Below are 20,805 nucleotides of genomic sequence, written 5' to 3'. Positions count from 1 at the left end.
TTGCCTGAGCCAACCCTTCTACTGGACTCTTGATCCTACCTCCTCCCATCTTCTCCAGAAGTTTGCCTCTATTATCATAACAATCTCTCTTATCTTCAATCTTTCTCTGCCCATAGGTTTTTTTCTTTTCTAATATTTACAAACACACAAGGGGGTGTGTGTGTGGGTACATATGTATATATATGTGTGTGTGTGCGTGTGTATACACAGACATATACACGTATACGTATGATCTATACACCTATACACACATATAGGTATGGTCTAAATAATTTCCCTTAGGAATATGAATTGGAAGTGAAGAATAGATTTAAGGGATTAGATCTGGAGCAGGGTGGGGAACCTGCGGCCTCAAGGTCACATGTGGCCCTCTGGGTCCTCAAGTGCAGCGCTTTGACTGAATCCAAACTTCACAGAACAAATCCCCTTAATAAAAGGATTTGTTCTGTAAAAATTGGACTCAGTCAAAAGGCCACACCCAAGGACCTAGAAGGCCACAAGTTACTCACCCCGATCTAGAGATTCACAACATTGTGCAGGAGGCAGCAACAACAAACATCCCAAAGAAAAAGAAGAGTAAGAAAGCAAAATGGCTGTCAGATGAGGCTTTACAAACAGCTGAAGAAAGGAAAAGCAAAAGGGAAAGGATAAAGGTAACGAAACTGAATGCAGAATTCCAGAGAACAGCAAGGAGAGATAATGGTCTTCTTAAATGAGTAATACAAAGAAACAGACAACTACAGAATGGGAAAGACAAAAGATATCTTTAAGAAAATTAAAACTATCAAGGCATGACAAAAGACAAAAATGGTAGGGACTTAACAGAGGTAGAAGAGATTAAGAAGTGGCAAAAATACACAAAAGAACCATACATGAATGATCTTAACATCACCATTATGTTGTGGTTACTGATCTAGAGCCAGACATCTTAGAGAATGAAGTCCAGTAGGCCTTAAGAAGCATTGCTAACAATCAGGCTAATGGAGGTGAAGGAATTCCAGCTTAACTATTTAAAATCCTAAAAGACGATGCTGTTAAAGCAGTGCATTCAATATGCCAGCAAATTTGGAAAACTCAGTAGTGGCCACTGGATTGGAAAAGATCAGTTCATGTCCCAATCTTAAAGAAGGGCAATGCCAAGGAATATTCAAACTATTGAACAATTGAGCTCATTTTACATGCCAGCAAGGTTATGCCTAAGATTCTGCAAGCTAGGCTTCAGTAATGCCTGAACCGAGAATTACTAGAAGAGCAGGCTGGTTTTCAAAGAGGCAGAGGAAATAGAGAACAAATTGCCAACATGTGTTGGATTATGGAGAAAGCAAGGGAGTTCCAAAAAAAACATCAACTTCTCCTTCATTGACTACGGAGTCAGGAACACCCGAGTTCAAATGTGGTCCCAGACACTTACTAGCTGTATGGCAGTGGGCAAGTCATTAACCCTGTTTGCCTCAGTTTCCTCATCTGCAAAATGAGCTGAAGAAGGAAACCACTCCAGTATCTTTGTCAAGAAAACTCCAAATGGGGTCATGAAGAGTCAGACATGACTAAAGAACAACTGAACAACAACAACAATTATTTGTGAAAGTTTGCCTTTCTCATACCTTTCTCAAGGATACTTTTGGTGGATGCATAGATTATCCTGACAAAAATGTTGTATAGATGTAAAAGTAACCATATGGGTAGGCAGTTAGGGATATTCTTCTATCAGGTAGATTTTAGGGAGTAATAATAAGATCCAAAATTTCTCCATGCTTCTGGCATCTTCCTTTATTTCAAATCCTCCCCGTGTCCACAAAATGATTTCACTTCCAGCACAGCCCTCCTTTGCGTATACTTAGCTTAGTCACCTTGCTTTTTCTATCATTGTTTTCTTTAGTGCCATTTCCACTTCCTCATTGAGTTGATCCAGGTCCTTGATATTAACTGAATTCAAATGTAGCAGTCTTGCTGAACCGTTACCATGTAAAGAGTTTGTTATAGACCATGGGAAGATGGCTGCATGTTAGGACCTAGGAAAGTTCAGATCTTCCACGAATACCAAAGAAAGCTCTAAAAACACACAGAAGGAACAAAGATAAAGAAGACCAAAAAGAAACAACAATAAGCACCTCCATTCAGTTCAGTTTTGCCTACACACACACACAGAAAGTAGTCAGAATTCTGTAGAAACTCTAAGTGGAGATAAGCTAGGGCACACGGAAAGCAAAATCTTGTGAACTGAGAGCAGGAGACAGTGCTAGACTGACACCCAGGTAGCATAGCCTGAATCATAGCCAGGGACAGAGCCAGTTCTAGTTCAGAACTGTGCACCAAGGAGGCAGAGAAGGAACCAAGGCCAGAGCCTAAACTGAGCTGGCAGAAGACTGAGCCAAAACCCAGGAATTCCTGCAAAGGGCAAGGTCTAGCCTTAGTCAATACATCCAGGACCATACAGGACCTGCCCTGACTATCCAAGGTATACAGAATGAAGCAAAGTCTGACCTAAGAACAAATCCCCAATCCAGAAACGGTAGGAGATATAAGTAAACAGAAGAACAACACAATAAAGAAATACTATGAATTAACAGAAACCCAATGAGTAAACCCAGACGAGAATAATTCTACAATTCCAAGTAGAGCCTCAGAGAAAAGAATATCATGGCTTAAAGGACCATATGTTTAGCTGGAAGAAATGATACAAGATATACAAAATTTAATGTTAAAAGGAAGTGACAACTAAAGACGAAAGAATGGCAAAGAGAATTAATAACTTGGAATAGATGGTAATAAACTTTATCCAACAATTCCTTGAAAATTATAATGAATCAGAGTTTGCTACAGAGCTTTTCCATTTCTCATTTGTTCAATTGTCCCATTTCCAGTTGCATCCTTAAATTTTCTTTGTAGGACTTGGATTAGTTGGGTATCTGACCAAACTTTCCTCAAATTTGTTTTCCTCTCCACTTGCCTCTTGTTATTTTGTGAGGGTATTTTTTTTTACCATCCTTCATAAGATTTTAAAAATGAGTTTATGTTCTAAATGGCAAGGGGATTTATCTCAAAGTAGAAAATTAAATTAAATTAAATCAAATAAAAAATCCTGACCTTTATTAAATCACTATTCTGCGTAAGGCACTACTCACTTTCAGACAATAAGAGAAAAAAAAATGAGACTGTCATTACTGTTCCTAGGTGTACAGTATTTTCACTTACAGACAAATAATAAACTTCCAGACGGTCAAATTGAAGAATACATTATTATTATACAAGAGTTCATAACTAAAGCAAAGTTAAGCACTTCTTTAAAATAGATTTCTTTTAGGGAAATAAGCAAAAAAAATTGACCAGTTTCATATCATAGAAACTATGAGTTCTAAATATTCAAACATAGCAATGAATGTATAGAGTAATGTCCATTACAAAGTGATCTATATGAAGAATTAAAATTCACCTTACAGAAATACCAAGTGCCCCCTTGTGGTAAATAATGATTTTTTAAATTTTATACTTAAAAACCAATGAAAAATGAAAATGTACCTAGATATTTATTCACTAGGACAATGGGGGATAAACTGTATTGGCTTTTGAGGGTACAATTGCCTTCCAGATGATTGGTGACATCTAAAAAGAACCCAAATCCAGTGGCTTCTGAGACACAATGCCCTATGAGGAAAGCTCAGGCTGTTGCTACATCTGCCACCTGTCAACTGACAGGTGGGTATTATGCTATGTCTGTTGTCTCTGGGTATGCCTCATACTTGGAAATCCAGGGCATGTGCAAGAGTGACCCTTCTCTGGAAACAAATGACAGGCACAGCGGCAAAAGAACCCCTATTCTCATCATTTGGAATAAATTTAGTCAAACCAGTGGTATTTAAGAGATCACAAGTTTCTAGCCCTAGTTATCATGTTTCAAGGAAATATAGCTACAATTGAAGACAGAATTTTTATGAATCCAGAACAGATCATGAAAAACTTTCCTGCTAGAACAGAACACAAGAGAAAATATTGCAATGAATTGCTTTGTGTTACAAAATGTAAATGCACAAAGTTTCTACTTCTAAATCCTATAAACTAAAGATTGGCAACATTTCAAAAAATCACAGAGGAGTAGTCCCCCAGTATAGCTAATCACGCTAGGCTGAAGGAGGGGAAATATAAATCATAGTAAGTAATATTAAGCCAACATTTTTTCTGAAAACTGACTAGAGAATTATAATAGCAACCATGACTATGTTCTGGCTTAGGGCTCAGTCTGGTGCTTCTTGCTGTAAGGGAGAGAGTGTTAGATTTGGAATTTAGCAGACTTGGTTTCATAACCCTGGCCATTAGATAGGTTCTGGTTCAGGGGTGGGGAACCCGCAGCCTCGAAGCCCTTTGAGTGAATCCAAACTTCTCAGAACAAATCCTTTTATGAAGGTGATTTGTTCTGTGAAGTTTGCAGATGATCTGGTTCTTTTTAATGGATATGAGTAGAAAGGGTTGGAAAAGTCCACTTGGCTGGATAAGGGAGATGAAATCTGGGATTTCCGCTACTCCCCCCCCGCTCCAAGTACTAAAGCTATATATTCCTATGAGTTTTATGTCATCTGCAAATCTGATAAACATGTCAACTAAATCTTAGTCCAAGTAATGGAAAAAAAATGTTAAACAGCATAAAGCCAAGCAGAGATCCTTGAGGTACTCGAATGAAAACCTCTCAAGCTGACATGGAAGCATTAATGATTAAGTACTCTTTGTCTAGACATTGATCCACCTAAGCTATACTAGCCTACATGTCTTCATCCTGTCCACAAGAATGGAGAATAATATGTATCTCACTTAATTCTGGAATCCCATGGTGACTGAGCTCAGTGGTTCAAGTTTGGCAGCCTCTTCTCCTCACAGACTAGGAAGAAATCATACATCACATATCAAAGACTTTAACTGCAACAGAACAGAAAAATAAATAACAGCAAAACACATGCAACAGAATCATTCTCAGCCTCCATATACAAATGTTCTTGCTCTCCAGAGACTTCCCCACTTCCAGACTTCCCCACTTTTCAGGGAAGGCTACCAATAATTCAAAAATGGAGAAGTTTGGGCTTTGGCATCACATGTCCAGCCAGGCTCTGTCTCCTGGCAGCTAGGTTATGCCTCAGACTGGAGGTTGGCTCCACCTTCTACATTTCCAAAGCATAGACCAATACTTTGCTTCTGAAGGTCATCCACTGAAGGTCTACAGTTGGAAACTCATCTGTGCCTGAGAAACAGTTGCTTCTTCTCTGCCATGCTACTGCTTCAGAGATTGTCATTGCTTTTAGAGTGATATTTCTCAGGCCAACATGCCTCAGGGACTTGTTGTTAGTTAGCCTCAAAACTTTAATTTGTCTGGTGGACAAAAGAGTTACTCAAGTGGCTAGCTATAAGAATTTAGAGATCTCCTTTTCAATGGAAGGTGCCCAGGCCTTTAGCTGAGTTGAGGCAGCTGAAACCATTTCTATCTCAGGATGCTGAACTGATTCTACCCCATTCCCATGGTCAGCACCTCCTGCACAGTGTTTCTGAGGATGGGGGTAAACATGCACCCATTTTCTTATACTCTTTAAATCCACCTGATAACTAATCCTTGACTGAGCAAACTGTCCTGAAACTTCAATAATTCTCAAGAAGGCACTAGAAATACTGCCCATGGGGTCAGAGGCAAACTCTGCAATGGTCCTGCCAACATGGCAAAGCTTTTCTATCCCTTACCATCTTCCTCCTGTGGAAAACGTGTACTATTGGGAATGGCTGAACAAGTTATGGCATATGAATGCAATGGAATACTAGTGTACTGCAAGAAATGACAAGCAGGCGGACTTCAGAAAGACCTGGAAAGACTTACATAAACTAATGCAGAGTGAAATGAGCAGAACCAGGAGAACACTGTACACAGTAACAGCCACATTGTGTGATGACTGACTTTGAAAGATTTGACTCTTCACAGCAATGCAAGGATCTAAGACAACTCCAAAAGACTTATAATGTAAAATGCTATCCACATCCAGAGAAAGAACTATGGAGTCTTAATGCAGATGGAAGAATACTGTTTGTTCTCCTTTTCCTTTGTTGTTTTGTTTTATTGCTTCATTCTTGGGGTTCCTCTCATTAGTTCTAATTGTTCTTTCTATCATGACTAATGGGAAATATGCTTAATATGAATGTATAAGTAGAGCCTATATCAGATTGCATGCCATCTTGGGGTGAGGGGAGGAGTGGGGGAGAGAAAATTTAAAACTCAAAATCTTATGGAAGTAAATGTTGAAAACTAAAAATAAATAAATTAATTATTGAGAAAAAAATGTGTACTGTCCTTGCACAATACACCACACTTACAGAGATGTTTGTAGCTGACATCTTTTAGTTGTTGTTCAATCATTTTTCAGTCATGTCCAAATCTTTGTGACCCCACTGGAGTTTTCTTGGCAAAGATACTAGCATGGTTTCCAATTTCTTTCCCCAGCTCATTTTACAGATAAGGAAACTGAGGCAAACAGGATTAAGTGACTTGCCCAAGTAGTAAGTGCCTGAGGCCAGATTTGAACTCAGGAAGACAAATCCTCACTCCAGGCCCAGCACTCTCTCCACTGTGCTACCTAGGGAACATCTAAATACCCATTAATTTGCATACAGTAGGGTTACATGCATAAGACAACAAGTACATAGGCCACATCTAGCTATGCAACCTAATACACAAATAAGAATTGCATCAACTATGTCTAGAGGTGCAGAGACAGAGTGAATACAGGACCAACCTGGGAGAGAGGGAGAACCACATTGCTGTTCTGCCACTGCCACTGAATGTGGAACCAAGAGCAAAGGACTTAACCTTGCACTGTCTCAGGCAGCTCTCTAAGACTCTGCCGTACAAACGAGTTTCTAATATGCATCAGTGCAAGAAGATCCTACACTAGGTGTTCCCCACAGATGAAATCCCAGGTGGGAGGGGGCAATATGGCAAACACACAGTACAAGTGCAAATACATAGGACAAAGCATCACATGAGAAAGATGTAGATATACAGTACACCAAATTCAAAGGCCACATGCAGTATATAACACAAAACATCATAAGTTGTTAATCGAATGCAGTAGACCAAGTATAGAGGTCACCAGCAATATATAACATTTTATGTTGCTGTTACACACAGGGCATGAATTATATACACTACCAGTGGGCAAGGGCTAGTAACAAGTTGTATTTTCAACTATTGCTCCTAGAGTATTATATATGAAATCTGATCACTAGGCCCGACACTTTGGCAGTGGCATGCTGTCAATTTTCTACCACAGGTCTTCTCTGCTTCCTGGCCTTCAGTCCCAATCCTGGGCCCATGAATGCCTGAAAATGACTGAAAATCTCTGTTTTTCTGAACACAGATTTTTTTTGACAGGTTTTTTCCACCCCATTCTTTTTTATGAAGTCCTGAATGCCCAAAATCGTTCACACTAGAAAATTCCAGCTTGTAGCCTATATTTCTGGTCCCACGCTCTCAGGCTAAGACCAGTGACATCTTCCCCTCAGGAATCTAGGGTACCAGCCAAGGTGTCCTGAGGGGTTGGAGTGCCTCTTTTCACCATTCCATTGGTTCAAGCCTTCAATGACTATGTACTCTCCACTGTTAAGAGCCTGTGATAGCACTCCAATTCCATTTAATCACTGAACATCAAGTAGCTTTTAAAAAGGGATATTTACTTCAAAAATAGAGAGCAAACACACAACAATTTTCCCCCTCCAGGGCATATTCTACTCTGCACTACTTCAGTCTCTAGGGGAGTAGGTTCAACACTTAACTCACTTCCTAATAGCACTGATCTTTTAAAATTCTTGTCCAGATGTAGCCTGATTGCTAGATGAGTCCTTCTGTTTGGCAGAGGTTGTGAAGGTCACTCCTGATTCCTCAGGATCTTGATGCTGCCCTGGTTGTAGAACCCAGACTCTGGAACATTGGGATGCCAGTATGCCATTCTAATGACTTCCCTTGATCGTGAGGCTCTACTAACCTTCACCCAGAATGGAAAACAACAACAACAACAACAAAAGCCAAGGACTCAGGCTTCTCAGGACCACACGACCTCAAAAGAGAGAAGGCCTCAGAGGCTCTGAGTAAAGGAGACACCAAATGAAGCCAAATGAGTAAATATGGCAAAGAAAGGAAGCAACAGAAGATGACAGGCCTTTCTGAATGTCTCAGAAGCCAAACAAAGAGCCTCCTCTTCAATACGTGGCTAATCAACTGGAACCAGGTATGGAATGTCCACAAAGGCTCCACAGTCTCTACGAGGCACTTTCCTTACATGTCATCATGACTCTCTCACTAGCAATCTCCCTAGCACCCTCTGAAGAGAGAGCTGCATAAGCATCTAACAGACCCTCATTACACTAATCAGTTCAGACCCTGCCCTTCCTCTAACAAACATCCCTAACCCTTATCTGAAGCACTGAACTGATATGAAGCACGAGTGATAACAGCCCCAGAAGTCTTGCCCACAGAACACAGAGGAAATGGTAAGATTTTGGTATAAACATGTACCAAGTCCAGGAGTTCGCCTTTCCTCAAAACACCATTGTGCACTCCTTCCTGCCATGTCTTGAAGGTCATCAAGCCTGAGTTTCTGGTAACATCTCTGGTTGTATCTCTTCCCTATCCCACTTTGTGGCTGTTTGGGTCTGCCCCAATTTGAGAGATGAGCACTGCCCAAATATGGCAAATTTTCACTGCTGCCCTATCATAGTAGTATTACTAGGTTTCACCTATCTCCCCTCTTTGATGATCCTACTAACTTGTATCTCAGGTTAGACCATGTAGCTTTCTGTTCCTTGAGTTCAAATGTGCTAAATAATGCCCTGTTTCTTTATATTACTGGCTGATCTAATTCTTCAGCAAAATCCCAGTTCTAACGGACAAGGTATCTCTGTTTCCTGACCATAAGGATTTTGTCCCTGTACACAGCTTGAGTACTAGGTAAAAATGGAGAGGCCTCTGGATTCAACCCTTCTTCCATCTGGACAGAGATTTCCCTTACACCAGGGGAATCTTGGCAGGCAACCCCAAAACAACATAGGGAAGTCACCATACTGAGAGGATCCTACATACGGGGTTCAGACAGGTGTATTTTCTTTAAAAAGTAGTCCTTAAGAGTATCTATCTCACCAGTAACACAACCACCTTTCCCAGGTTTGGTGCTTGAAGGTCTTATCTCTATGGGGTCTAGGGGTATATTTACAACTAAGTTATTAATCTTTCTCTTCTCTTTGGAAGAGAAACAGATTCTTTTAACGCTTTCCTCTTTTAGGAAGAAAGGAGAAACAAAACTTGGAGAGCTGGACAATTAATGGGAGCTGCTCCCAGTCCTAATGCAAAGGTGAGGCAAGTTCTTCCCTTATCTCACCAACTAGTGCTCTCAGCTCTCTGCAGTTTCTTTGCACCTCCTCTGTCTGACTACTCCATCTAGCTGCAGCAACAGCCCATGAAAGTCTCAGAAGAAATGATGATGATGATGATGATGATGATGATGATGAAGATAATAGTGATAGCTAGCATTTACATAGGGCCTATCATGGGCCAGGTACTGTACTAAGTGCTTTACAAATATCATCTCACTTGATCACCACAACAATCCTGCAAGGTAGGTGCTATTATCACCCTCATTTTACAGCTGGGGAAACTGAGGCAAATGGATGTTTAAGACTTGCTCAGGGCACACAGCTATGAGGCTGAATTTGAATTCAAGACTTCCTGACTCCAATCGCAGCACTCCAACCACTACACTACCCAATTGCCTAGATGGCAGAAGCTCCCAAAGATTAGGCACACTGTTCAACTCTGCCACCCAACTGCCTTTAAGATGGAAAAAGAACCTCTTCTGGTTTCTCTCTCCCAGATAGCCTCGGAAAAATCAATTGTTCAAATGTGTCATCAACTGGCAAACTTTGAGATAGTATCCACTTAATTCTTTTGTATCCATAGCAAACTATAGTCTGATCCAGAACTATAATTGTTGTTGTTCAATCATTTTTCAGTCATGTCTGACTGTTTGTGACCCTATTGGGGTTTTCTTGGTGTGGCTTGCCATTTCTTTCTCCAGCTCATTTTACAGATGAGGAAACTGAGGCAAACAGGGTTAAGTGACTTGTCCAGGGTCACACAGCTAGTAAGCGTCTGAGGCCAGGTCTGAATTCAGATAGGAATATTCCTGACTCCAGGCCTGGCCCTCTAACCACTGCACCACCTAGCTGCCCAGAACTACATCGTATAGCTTTACTTCAGTCACTTGTTCAAAAGCATGTCCCCTTTGGGGAGTTACATTTAAGTAAACTTCAGGAGTAGTTCTGCTTCTTTGGTTCATATTCTTGGCTTAAGTTTCCAGACTAAGATCTGAAGTAGCCTCTCTTTTGGTCTTGACGGCCCAAACTTGAGAAGGTGTCCTGGCCCCCCATGGAGTCCTATTTTGCCCCTTATGACCAATCTTTCTCTAGAGACAGTGCCTCTCTTTTCCATGCCAGTCATATCAGCTAAGTAATCGAGAGACTCTTCTTGCTGCTGCTTCATACTGATAGGTGAAACCACATTGTTTCATTATATACCAACCCCTTCATCATTCACATCAGTCAAGTGTTGTTCACCTGCTCTAATGGCGCTGTTCCTTTGATTTCCCCTCTCCAGAGCAGCCTTTCCAACTGTAACACAAAGTCAGAGATCATGCCTCTCTCCTTTTAGAGAGCAATGGTGAATTTGAAAGAGTTCCCCTATCCTACCAGCCATAAAACTAGCTGTGCGGCATCTATAAACACTTGAGTATTGTAACTTTGGAGTGCATTTAGAAGGAGTGTGAGGTCAACAGCAAGGCTTTAGAAGCTCTCCATTCACTTCCTGTTTCCTGGCATTGGTCCCGCGCTACTCCTGAATTACTTCAGTGACATATCCTTGATCAGATCTACAAGGTTCTTCTTCTGGTGGGCTAGGAGACTCCACTGAAGATTCAATTCAACAAATGTTTATTAAGTACCTGCTATATGTACAAATACCTCTTGTGTACAAGTAGCTGTTATGCATACATGGTAGAGGTACAAAAACAAAAATAAACCAATGTGTGCCCTGGAAGATCTTATGATTTATTGGGGGAGGGAATATATGTGTATGTATACATACATACATACACACATATACATATATACACATATAAACATGTGTGTATATAAACATATATTTGCAAGCATACATACATTATATATGTTTGTGTGTGTATACACATAAGTATATGTAAAACAGACAGAGAGGACCACAGCATCATAAATGTAGGGTTGGAAGGGCCTGAAGAGGTCATTCAGATCAACCACATAATTTTACAGATGAAGAAGCTAAGACTTAGAGAGTTCAGGAGCCTTGCTGGGGTCATACAGATCATGCAGGGCAGTTGTGATGTAAACCTAGGTCCACCAACTTCCTTTCCAACTCTCTTTCTACTTCACTGATTACAGGTTTATACAAAATAATTGGATAGCTAGGTGGTATAATGGATAAAGTATCAGGCCTGGAGTCAGGAAGACTCACCTTCTGAATTCAAATCTGGCCTTAGACACTTACTAGCTGTGTGACCTTGGGCAAGTCCCTTAACCCTTTTTGCCTCAGTTTCCTCATCTGTAAAATGAGCTAGAGAAGGAAATGGTAAACCACTCTAAAATCTTTGCCAAGCAAATCTCAAAATGGGGTCACAAAGAATTGGACATGACTGAAAACAACTCAACAACACCACAAAATAATTATGAGTAGAGAATACTGAAAACTGAAGAAATTCCTCCTTGTGGAGGAGGAATAACTTAAGCTGAAGGGAGAAATGGATTCTATGAGGCAGATGTGAAGACACTGAAGTCCATCTGGGCAAAGGGCCACAGGCAGGAAATGAAATGGACTCTATGGGGAAGAGCAAGAAAGCCACTCAGACTGGAATGGAAAGCATAGGAATGAACAGGAGTAATTTTAAATAAAACTATAAGAAATAAGTGGGAATTAGATTATGCCAAATGCCAACCTGAAGAGTTTATATTTCATCACAGAAGCAATTGAGAGCCCCTGAAGATTTCTAAGCAGGGAATCACATGGTCTGGTCTATGCTTGGATAGATTGGAAAGAGGGAAAGATTGGAATCAGAGATATCAGAGAAGACTATTATCATAATAGAGACAAACAGTGATGGTGACATAAACTAGGGAAGAGGCTGCATAAGTGAAGGGGGATGTGTTCCATAGATTTTGGGAAGGTACAATCAAAAAGACTTGAAAATTGGATATTAAGAGTTGAGAGAGAGGAAAGAGTTAAGGTTGACTACAACATTGCAAACCTAGGTGCCTGGAAGGATGGTAGCATACTCAAGAGAAACAGGAAAATTTGGAGGGCAAAGATGATTAGGGGAAAATATAGTGCATGCTGATTGGTTTTAATGACATGCCTGGTTCTGACATTAGTGAACTATGAGATGTTCTCCTCTAGCTCATTTATTTCAATACCCCTCTCTAAATCCTGACCAGTAATTCTGGGTGACCCAAATTTGGCCCATTCATCCCTTGCTCCTGTTACTGTGCTCTCACCCTGAGTTTCTGACCAGTTTTCTACCAATGTTCCTGTCACTAAGATTTTTAGCCATTTTAAAACATGTTACCAATAGTCACTCTTACCCACCTTATATTTCTGAATTTATCTCCAGTTTCCAAATTAACATGTCGTTAATGCATTTCATTTAATTCTAACTACTTCTCAAATTTTCTGAGATAATTTTAATTCTGATTCTCCAACATGCTGGATACTCCTTTTTTATTTTAGCATCAATTTACAAACAAACAAAAAACCCAAACCCTATTTTGTTCATTAGAATAAACTAAAGTATTTAAACACCATTGGGCCCCAAAGCAATCCATGTGAATATTTTATAATGTTTTAAAAGTTACTCTATAGTTGGCATGATAAAATATGGTATTGCAAATTAAGATTGGAGAAATCTGCATAAATATCTGCCTCTAGGTACAAAAAACCTCAAACTTAAAATAGCTCTAATAGCAGTTTCCAAAAGCTACACAAGATGGGGATATTGCTCCAAGAAAAATTATTTGCTTCAGTACCAAATCTAACTTTCCAGTATCTTAGAGATGAAAAGCACAGGCTTTTCAGTACTGAAAATAAGGGAATTCTGTGCAATATATATGTAGTTGAAGCTATATTTAGGATAACTGCTTATGGGGAAAAAAATCTTTTGTTCTTTGTGAAGTAATTCAAAATCATTTACTTCCAATTTTCCCTTTTCTTAATTATGTAGAGAAATTAAAATTTTACTCACCAATGGCATCCGTTCATAGACACGAATAGAAGATAATCTATCTACAAGAAAGCAAACATCAGTAATTGATACAAAATCAAATCTCACTACATTCATAAAAGACATTCACATAATTACTCCTTTACCTGAAGGATTCCCATGAACTTTGGCCATTTTCTGTCGAAGATTTAATATTTGCTTTGCTAAATGTTTATTAAGTTCAATTTGTGCTTCATAACGAGTTTTCCATTCATTACCTTTATAAGGAAAAAGGACAAAAGCAAAATTACCAGTTTCATATATCAATGCTGGCATCTTATTCAATTTAAATTTATAAGTACTACAATGTATTTAGAATGAAAATATTTTAAATATACTATTATAACCCTTCTAAAGCACTACTATATTTTAAGAATCATAATCTTTCTTTTCTTCCAAAAATGCTTTTATATTTAAAATCATCAAATATTTAAAATTATATCTCAGATCTGAGAGTGTTCTTAGATGGCTTTTAAATTAAGCTATTATCCCATTAACATGCTCCCCATGAAACATAAATGATGTGTTTACCTTCTGACATAACATTTCAGTGGAAAAGAAGTCATTACCTTTAAAATACAAACTATTGTATTTTGGGACAGCCCTGATCCTATGTATGTATGTATGTTTGTATGTGTGTATGTATGTATGTCTGTGTGTGTGGTGTATATATGTACACACACTCACACACACACACATATATATACATATCTATCATACACACACACACACACACACACACACACACACACACACACACACATATAGTTTTCTTTCTAGTGATATAAAATGCCTTCCAAAGAAATCTCAGAATCTCAAAAAATGGAAGACCTTAGGGCATATCTAGTACAACTTGTACCTTTAACATTTCTCAAAAACAACCATACAGCTTTCACTTAAAGAACTGTAGTAAATGGGGGAAACCACTACCTCTAGTGAAGGTCAGAGGGAAGTTATGGGTTCCCACTATCAAGAGTCATGAACTGGAAACCCATTAGAGGGATGGAAATTTTGATGTATATAATTGAGGCTCTATGATATGTCTATAACTGTATGTTGACTTACATCGTTAATATATTAGATTGAATGGCAAATAAAGTGTAAACTTTGAATCCTCGTACTCTATCTTCCTCACTGTACAAAGGACAAGAAACTCCACTGGAAATCTTCTCTTTAGTAATATCCCAAATTCAGCAATCTTGCTAGTCCTATAAATTCTACCTCTGTAATATATCCTCCCATCAGGCTTTTTTTATCACTTCCATGAATAGCTTCCTAAAAAGGCTTCCTTGTCTACTCCCCGACTCCCTGCCATTTTTCAAATGGCTGCCAGTCAACTCTTCTTTAAGTGTACACACACACACACATACACACACACACACACACACACACACACACACACACACAGAGTTATATTACTCCTGATTGACCCTGGATTAAGAGATAAAATGACAGTTACTTGACATTGGGGAAGATGAATATTCCTAATTGTATGAATTGTCTGTATGAACAGTTACAAAATATCTGGTACATCACTCTGAAATAACATTCTGCATGAGAATGAACTATTGTTATACTTAATTTAAACGACTATGAAAACAACTACTACATATTTTAAACTGTGATTCATAAGAAGTGGCACAAGACATACATAATTCAGTAAATATGTGATCAGAAAATGAGGGAAGCTGGTCACACATTGAAAATGAGGGATAACAAATGAACACAACTTTCTGATGAAAAGATCAGTGCTAAAAGGAAATTTGACATTCGATGCAAGACTTGAGAGAAATATATAAAATAAACAATAAAGTTAAATTGTTTACATTCCTATATGAGAAAATGATACATGTAACTTGTAAGAACTTTATCATTATTAAGACAGTTAAAAGGAATTTACATAGACAGAGGACATGGGTATGAGTCAGTTATGTTAGAATGATCTCAAAAAAAAATGAAGGACTGAGAAAGGAGTTAGTGAGAGAAAGGGGAGGGGAGAAGTAGAATAAAGCCATTTTCCTCACATAAAAGAGATGTGCAGAAGAGCTTTTACAATGGAGAGGAAAATGGGGTATGGCAGCCTTGAACCTCACTCTCATAGGAATTGGTTCAAAGAGGGATATACACATACTCAGCTGTGTATAGAAATGCAACTTACCCAATAGGGAAATAAGAGGTGAAGGAGATAAGAGAAATGAGAGAGATGATAAAAGGATGGCCAATTAAGGGAGACAGTGATTAGATGCAAAACTGACTTTTGAGGAAGGACAGGATGAAAAGAGAGAAAGAGGAAGAAACAGAAGAAAATGGGAAGGAAGAAAATACACAGTAAGCATAACTGCGAATATGAACAGGAAGAGCTCACCCATAAAATGGAAGCAATAGCAGAATTGATAATCCAACAGTATGTTTTTTACAAGAGACACACTTGAAACAGAAAGACAAACAAGGTTAAAAATAAAAGGATGGAGCAGAATATAATATGCTTCAGCTAAAAAAAAATCAGGGGTAGCAATCACGATCTGAAAGCAAAAGGAAAAATAGACTTAATTAACAGACATAATCAGGGAAACTACATTATGCTAAAAGGTACCACAGACAATGAAGTAATATAAAAAAATTTTCCAGTAAGGAAAATAAAGGCCTCATTTCTCAAATGTATACTAAGTATAGAACTGAGTCAAATTTATAAAAATAAGAGCCATTACCAAATTGGTAAATGGTCAAAGGATATAAGCAAGCAGTTTTCAGAAGAAGAAATCAAAGCTATCTATATAGTTATATGAAAAAAATGGACACAGTAACAGCCACGTTGTGTGATGACTAACTTTGATAGAATTAGCTCTTCTCAGCAATGCAAGGATCTAAGACATCTCCAAAAGTCTCATGATGGAAAATGCTAGCCACATCCAGAGAAAGAACTATGGAGTTTGAATGCAGATCGAAGCATACTATTTGCTCTTTTTTTTTTCCCCTTGTTTTGTTTTGTTTCCTCTTTTTTGTGGTTCCTCCTATTGGTTCTAATTCTTCCTTACAACATGACTAATGTGAAAATATGTTTAATAGGAATGTATATGTAGAGGCTATATCAGATTGCAATATGTCTTAGGGAAGGAGGTAGGGAGGGAGGGGGAGAAAAATTTTAAACTCAAAAGCTTATGGAAGTGATTGTTGAAAACTAAAAGTAAATTAATAAAAAAAAGGAAAAAGTGCTCTCAATCACTATTGATTAGACAAAGGAAAATTAAAACAACTGTGAAGTACCAACTCACACCTTTCAGAAATGACAAATGCTGAGGGAAAAGTAGATTATACTAATAAATTGCTGGTGGGTAGTGAACTGATCCAACCGTTCTGAAGAACAATTTGGAACTATGCCCAAAGAGCTATAAGATTATACATACCCTTTGACCAGCAATACCACTACCAGGTTTGTATCTTAAAGAGATCAGAGAAAAAGGAAAAGGACCTATATGTATAAAAATATTTATAGGAGCTCTTTTTGTGGTGGTAAAGAACTGGAAATTGAGAATGTTCATTGACTGAGGAATGGCTGAATAAGTTACAGCATATGATAGTGATGGAGTACTACTATGCTATGGGAAATGATGATGGGAGTGGTTTCAGAAAAACACGGCAAGACCTATATGAACTGATGAAAAGTAAAATGAGAACTGGAAGATCACTGTGCACAGTAACAGCAATGTTGTAATGATGATAATTGTGAAAGATTTGGCTACTCTGATCAATTCAATGATCCAAGACAATTTCAAAGGACTCATGATGAAAAAATGCTATCCACCTCCAGAGACAGAACTGAAGAACTCTGAATTGTAAATTGAAGTATAATTTTCTCATTTTATTTTTCTTGTGGTTTTTTGAAATATGGCTAATATGGGAATGTTTTGCATGGTTTCACATATATAATTGATATCATATTGCTTGTGTGATCAGCGAGTGGGAGAGGGACTGGAAGGGAGAGAATTTGGAACTCAAAATTAAAAAAGAAAAGAAGTTAAAAATAAGTGAGTTGAAATGTTAAAAAAAAAGACTATGACAATGGCAAATGATAATTTATCTCTCTCTCTCTCTCTCTCTCACACACACACACACACACACACACACACACACACACACACACAGAAATACACACAATCCATGCACAGAACTGGTATTCACAGAATGTAAAATGACCTACAATAGGATCTATGGGAAAATAAGCATAAAAACAACCTATGATGAAAAGTTATGGAAAGGTATTAACCTATGATAATGAAAGAAAATACTTCCACATTGATAGAAATACTAACAGGACTATTGAGGTTGAATTTTATTGCACTATTATTTATATACTATTATTAACCACCAAAAACATAGACTTACTGCAATATTAGTTGTACAATCTTCTCTAATATTTTTCCTAGTAAGAAAAACATTAATATGTAGAAAAACTATACCTTCATCATCAACATTTTTTAATCCTTCTTCTAATTCTACTATCTTGTTCCTGATTTCAATCGTTGTGAGTTGCACTATATCCCTGTATAATTAAAGACATTGATTAAATAATGTTCATCATCATTCAGTGGAAGAAAAAGACTATAATAAGAGTAATATACAATAACATTTTACTTGTCCAGGGCACATATGAAATCTAAGGGGAAAAATATATTCTGCACAACCAAAATAGTCCCAAAGCTAATCCACTGAAAGTAAAGCATTTCATAGGATAGTCTAGAAGGCAATCATTTAGCACCTATTTACTCTTATTTTGTAAAAGATTCTAAAAAGTCTGGATATCTGGTTTCCCATGCCACAGAAGATTTTTTTTTTAACTTTTTGCTGAGGTGATCAGGGTTAAGTGATTTGCCCAGGGTCACACAGCTAGTAAGTATCTGAGGCTGGATTTGAACTCAGGTCCTCCTGACTTTAAGGCCATAGCTCTATTTACTATACCACCTACCGGCTCCCCCCCCAGAAGATTTTTAAGCAAGAAATCATAAAATGTATTCCCCAATGGATAAATGGTCAAAGGATATCAGCAGGCAGTTTTCAGATGTAGAAATTAAAGCCATCTATAGTCATACGAAAAAATGCTCTAAATTACTATTGATTAGAGAAGTACAAATCAAAACAACTCCGAGGTACCACATTACACCTATCAGATTGGCCAACATGACAAAACAGGAAAATGATAAATGTTGGAGAAGATGTGGGAAAATTGGAACACTAACGCATTGTTGGTGGAGTTGTGAAATGATCCAACCGTTTTGGAGAGCAATTTGGAACTATGCCCAAAAGACTAAAAAATGTGCATACCCTTTGACCTAGCAATAGCGCTTCTAGGGCTGTATCCCAAAGAGACAAACAAATGGGGAAAGGACCCACATGTACAACAATATTCATAGCAGCTCTTTTTGTGGGAGCAAAGAATTGGAAATTGAGAGGATGCCCATCAATTGGGGCATGGCTGAGCAAATTGTGGTATATGAATGTAATGGAATACTATTGTGCTATGGATGACTTCAGAAAAACCTGGAAAGACTTGTATGGTCTGATGCTGAGTGAAGTGAACAGAACCAACAGAACGTTGTATATAATAACAGCCACGTTGTGTGATGACTGATATTGATAAACTTAACCCTTCCCAGCAATTCAAGGATCTAAGATATCTCCAAAGGCCTCGTGATAAAAAATGCTATCCACATCCAAAGAAAGAACTATGAAATTTGAATGCAGATCGAAGCATACTATTTGCTATTTTTTTTCTCTTCTCTTGAGTTTTGTTTCCTCTTTCTGGTGGTTCTTCCTATTAGTTCTAATGTTTACTTACAATATCACTAATGTGAAAATATGTTTAATAAGAATGTATATATATAGCCTATATCAGATTGTGCATCATATTGGGGAGGGTGGTGGGGAGGAAGGGGGAGAAAAATTTTAAACTCAAAACCATATGGAAGTGATTGTTGATAAAATAAATTAATAAAACTAAATACATAAATAAGAAATCAGAAAATGGAAGGGGATTGGTACTAGGAGCAAGCAAATTCAAAGTACAAGAAGTGACAGCTCAACAGGAAAGGAAACAACTGAGGAAACTGTAAAAAGTAGACTAAAGAACTATAAAAACAAGAGCAGCTAGGGTCACTGTGGGTGGTGGGAGTGGCTTGTCCAAAATACCTTAATATCCATTAAAATATTACTGTATTGCACTTAATAATGCGAACCATCATAGGATCAAGAGTTGGAATGACTTTCAGAGAGCACCTAGTTCAACTCCCTAAATTTATAGATAAAGAAACTAAAGCATGATCAGGATTTGAACCCAGGTTTTAGACTCAAAATTCAGTGCTCTTTCCACTATATTGTCTTAATGCTCATGATAATCATGAGTCAAATATAAAAGGTTAAAATATATCTAACATAATTTAAGACAAGTCTCTATGAAATGTATTTTAGAAAGATTTCTAACCAGAACAGTTAAAATGAAAAGTTTGGGTGTTTAAGGACATAACCTTTAGTTATTTGAAAAATTCACCTATATAGATTTTCCTCATTCCTTAACAGGAAATGTGTCCCTAATATCAGATGGAACTAGGTCTCTATAAAAAATGGATCCACATTACTGTTTCAATACAACTCAATTAAATTAAAGATCTTAAGAACCTATTATATTCAAAGCACTGTTCTAGATGCTAGGGATTGATTCAAATACAAAAATCAAAAAAGGTCTCTACCCTCAAAAAGCTTATAATTTCCTGAGGCAATCCATAAGGTATACAGGTCAACAAGCATTTATTCAGTATCTATTATGTGTCAGTCACTGTGGTAGGTGTTGGGATACAAAGACAAATATGGAATAGTCCCTATTCTCAAGGAGTTTACATTCCATCAGGGAAGATGTGTGTGTGTGTGTGTGTGTGTGTGTGTGTGTGTGTGTGTGTATGTGTGTGTGTGTGTAGATAGGTACATATAGATATATAGCTAGATACCTAGATATAGATATGTCTACAAATATTAACTTAGATATCTATAGACAAATCTCTATATACATATAATATCTAGCTAGATATTTATATACATATATATACACACACACATACACACAGAATACAAAAGGAATGTTATCTTAAGGAGGAAGGGCACTTGCAGCTGGGAGAATCAGCAAAGAATTCCTGTAGAAAGTAGTTCTTCCCTTGAAGTTAAGAGAATCCACAAGAAAGAGTGAGGAGGGAATGCATTCTAGTTAGCATAGTGAATACACAGCTAGACTTGGAGACAATAAGACTTGAGCTGGGAGCTATGTGGAGAACAGAATGAAATTAGGAGGGACTTGGGACAGGAAGACCAATTAGGCCATTGAAATAATCCAGGAGAGGTGACAGGGACCTGAACTAAAGTGGGGGCTATGAGAGTTGTGAAAGGGACAGACATAAGACAGAAATGA

The 20,805-nt window shown here is 37.9% G+C and overlaps 1 protein-coding gene across 1 annotated transcript in view; it reads right to left on the bottom strand.

The window, feature by feature from the left end:
* CCDC169 (coiled-coil domain containing 169) overlaps positions 1 to 20,805 on the bottom strand; it is a 50,574-nt gene that overhangs the window by 24,569 nt on the left and 5,200 nt on the right. Inside the window, exons 2-4 of the mRNA XM_078146168.1 lie at positions 17,813 to 17,895; positions 13,463 to 13,573; positions 13,338 to 13,378 (exon numbers count right to left, since the gene is read on the bottom strand). Of these exons, the coding sequence (XP_078002294.1) occupies positions 13,338 to 13,378; positions 13,463 to 13,573; positions 17,813 to 17,895 (235 nt within the window). The remainder of the gene's footprint in view (positions 1 to 13,337; positions 13,379 to 13,462; positions 13,574 to 17,812; positions 17,896 to 20,805) is intronic.

The sequence above is a fragment of the Phascolarctos cinereus genome, unplaced genomic scaffold (assembly GCF_003287225.1).
Source record: "Phascolarctos cinereus isolate Bilbo 61053 unplaced genomic scaffold, phaCin_HiC Scaffold_726;HRSCAF=1367, whole genome shotgun sequence".
Lineage (NCBI taxonomy): Eukaryota > Metazoa > Chordata > Mammalia > Diprotodontia > Phascolarctidae > Phascolarctos > Phascolarctos cinereus.
This window is presented reverse-complemented; position numbering and strand designations above follow the sequence as displayed.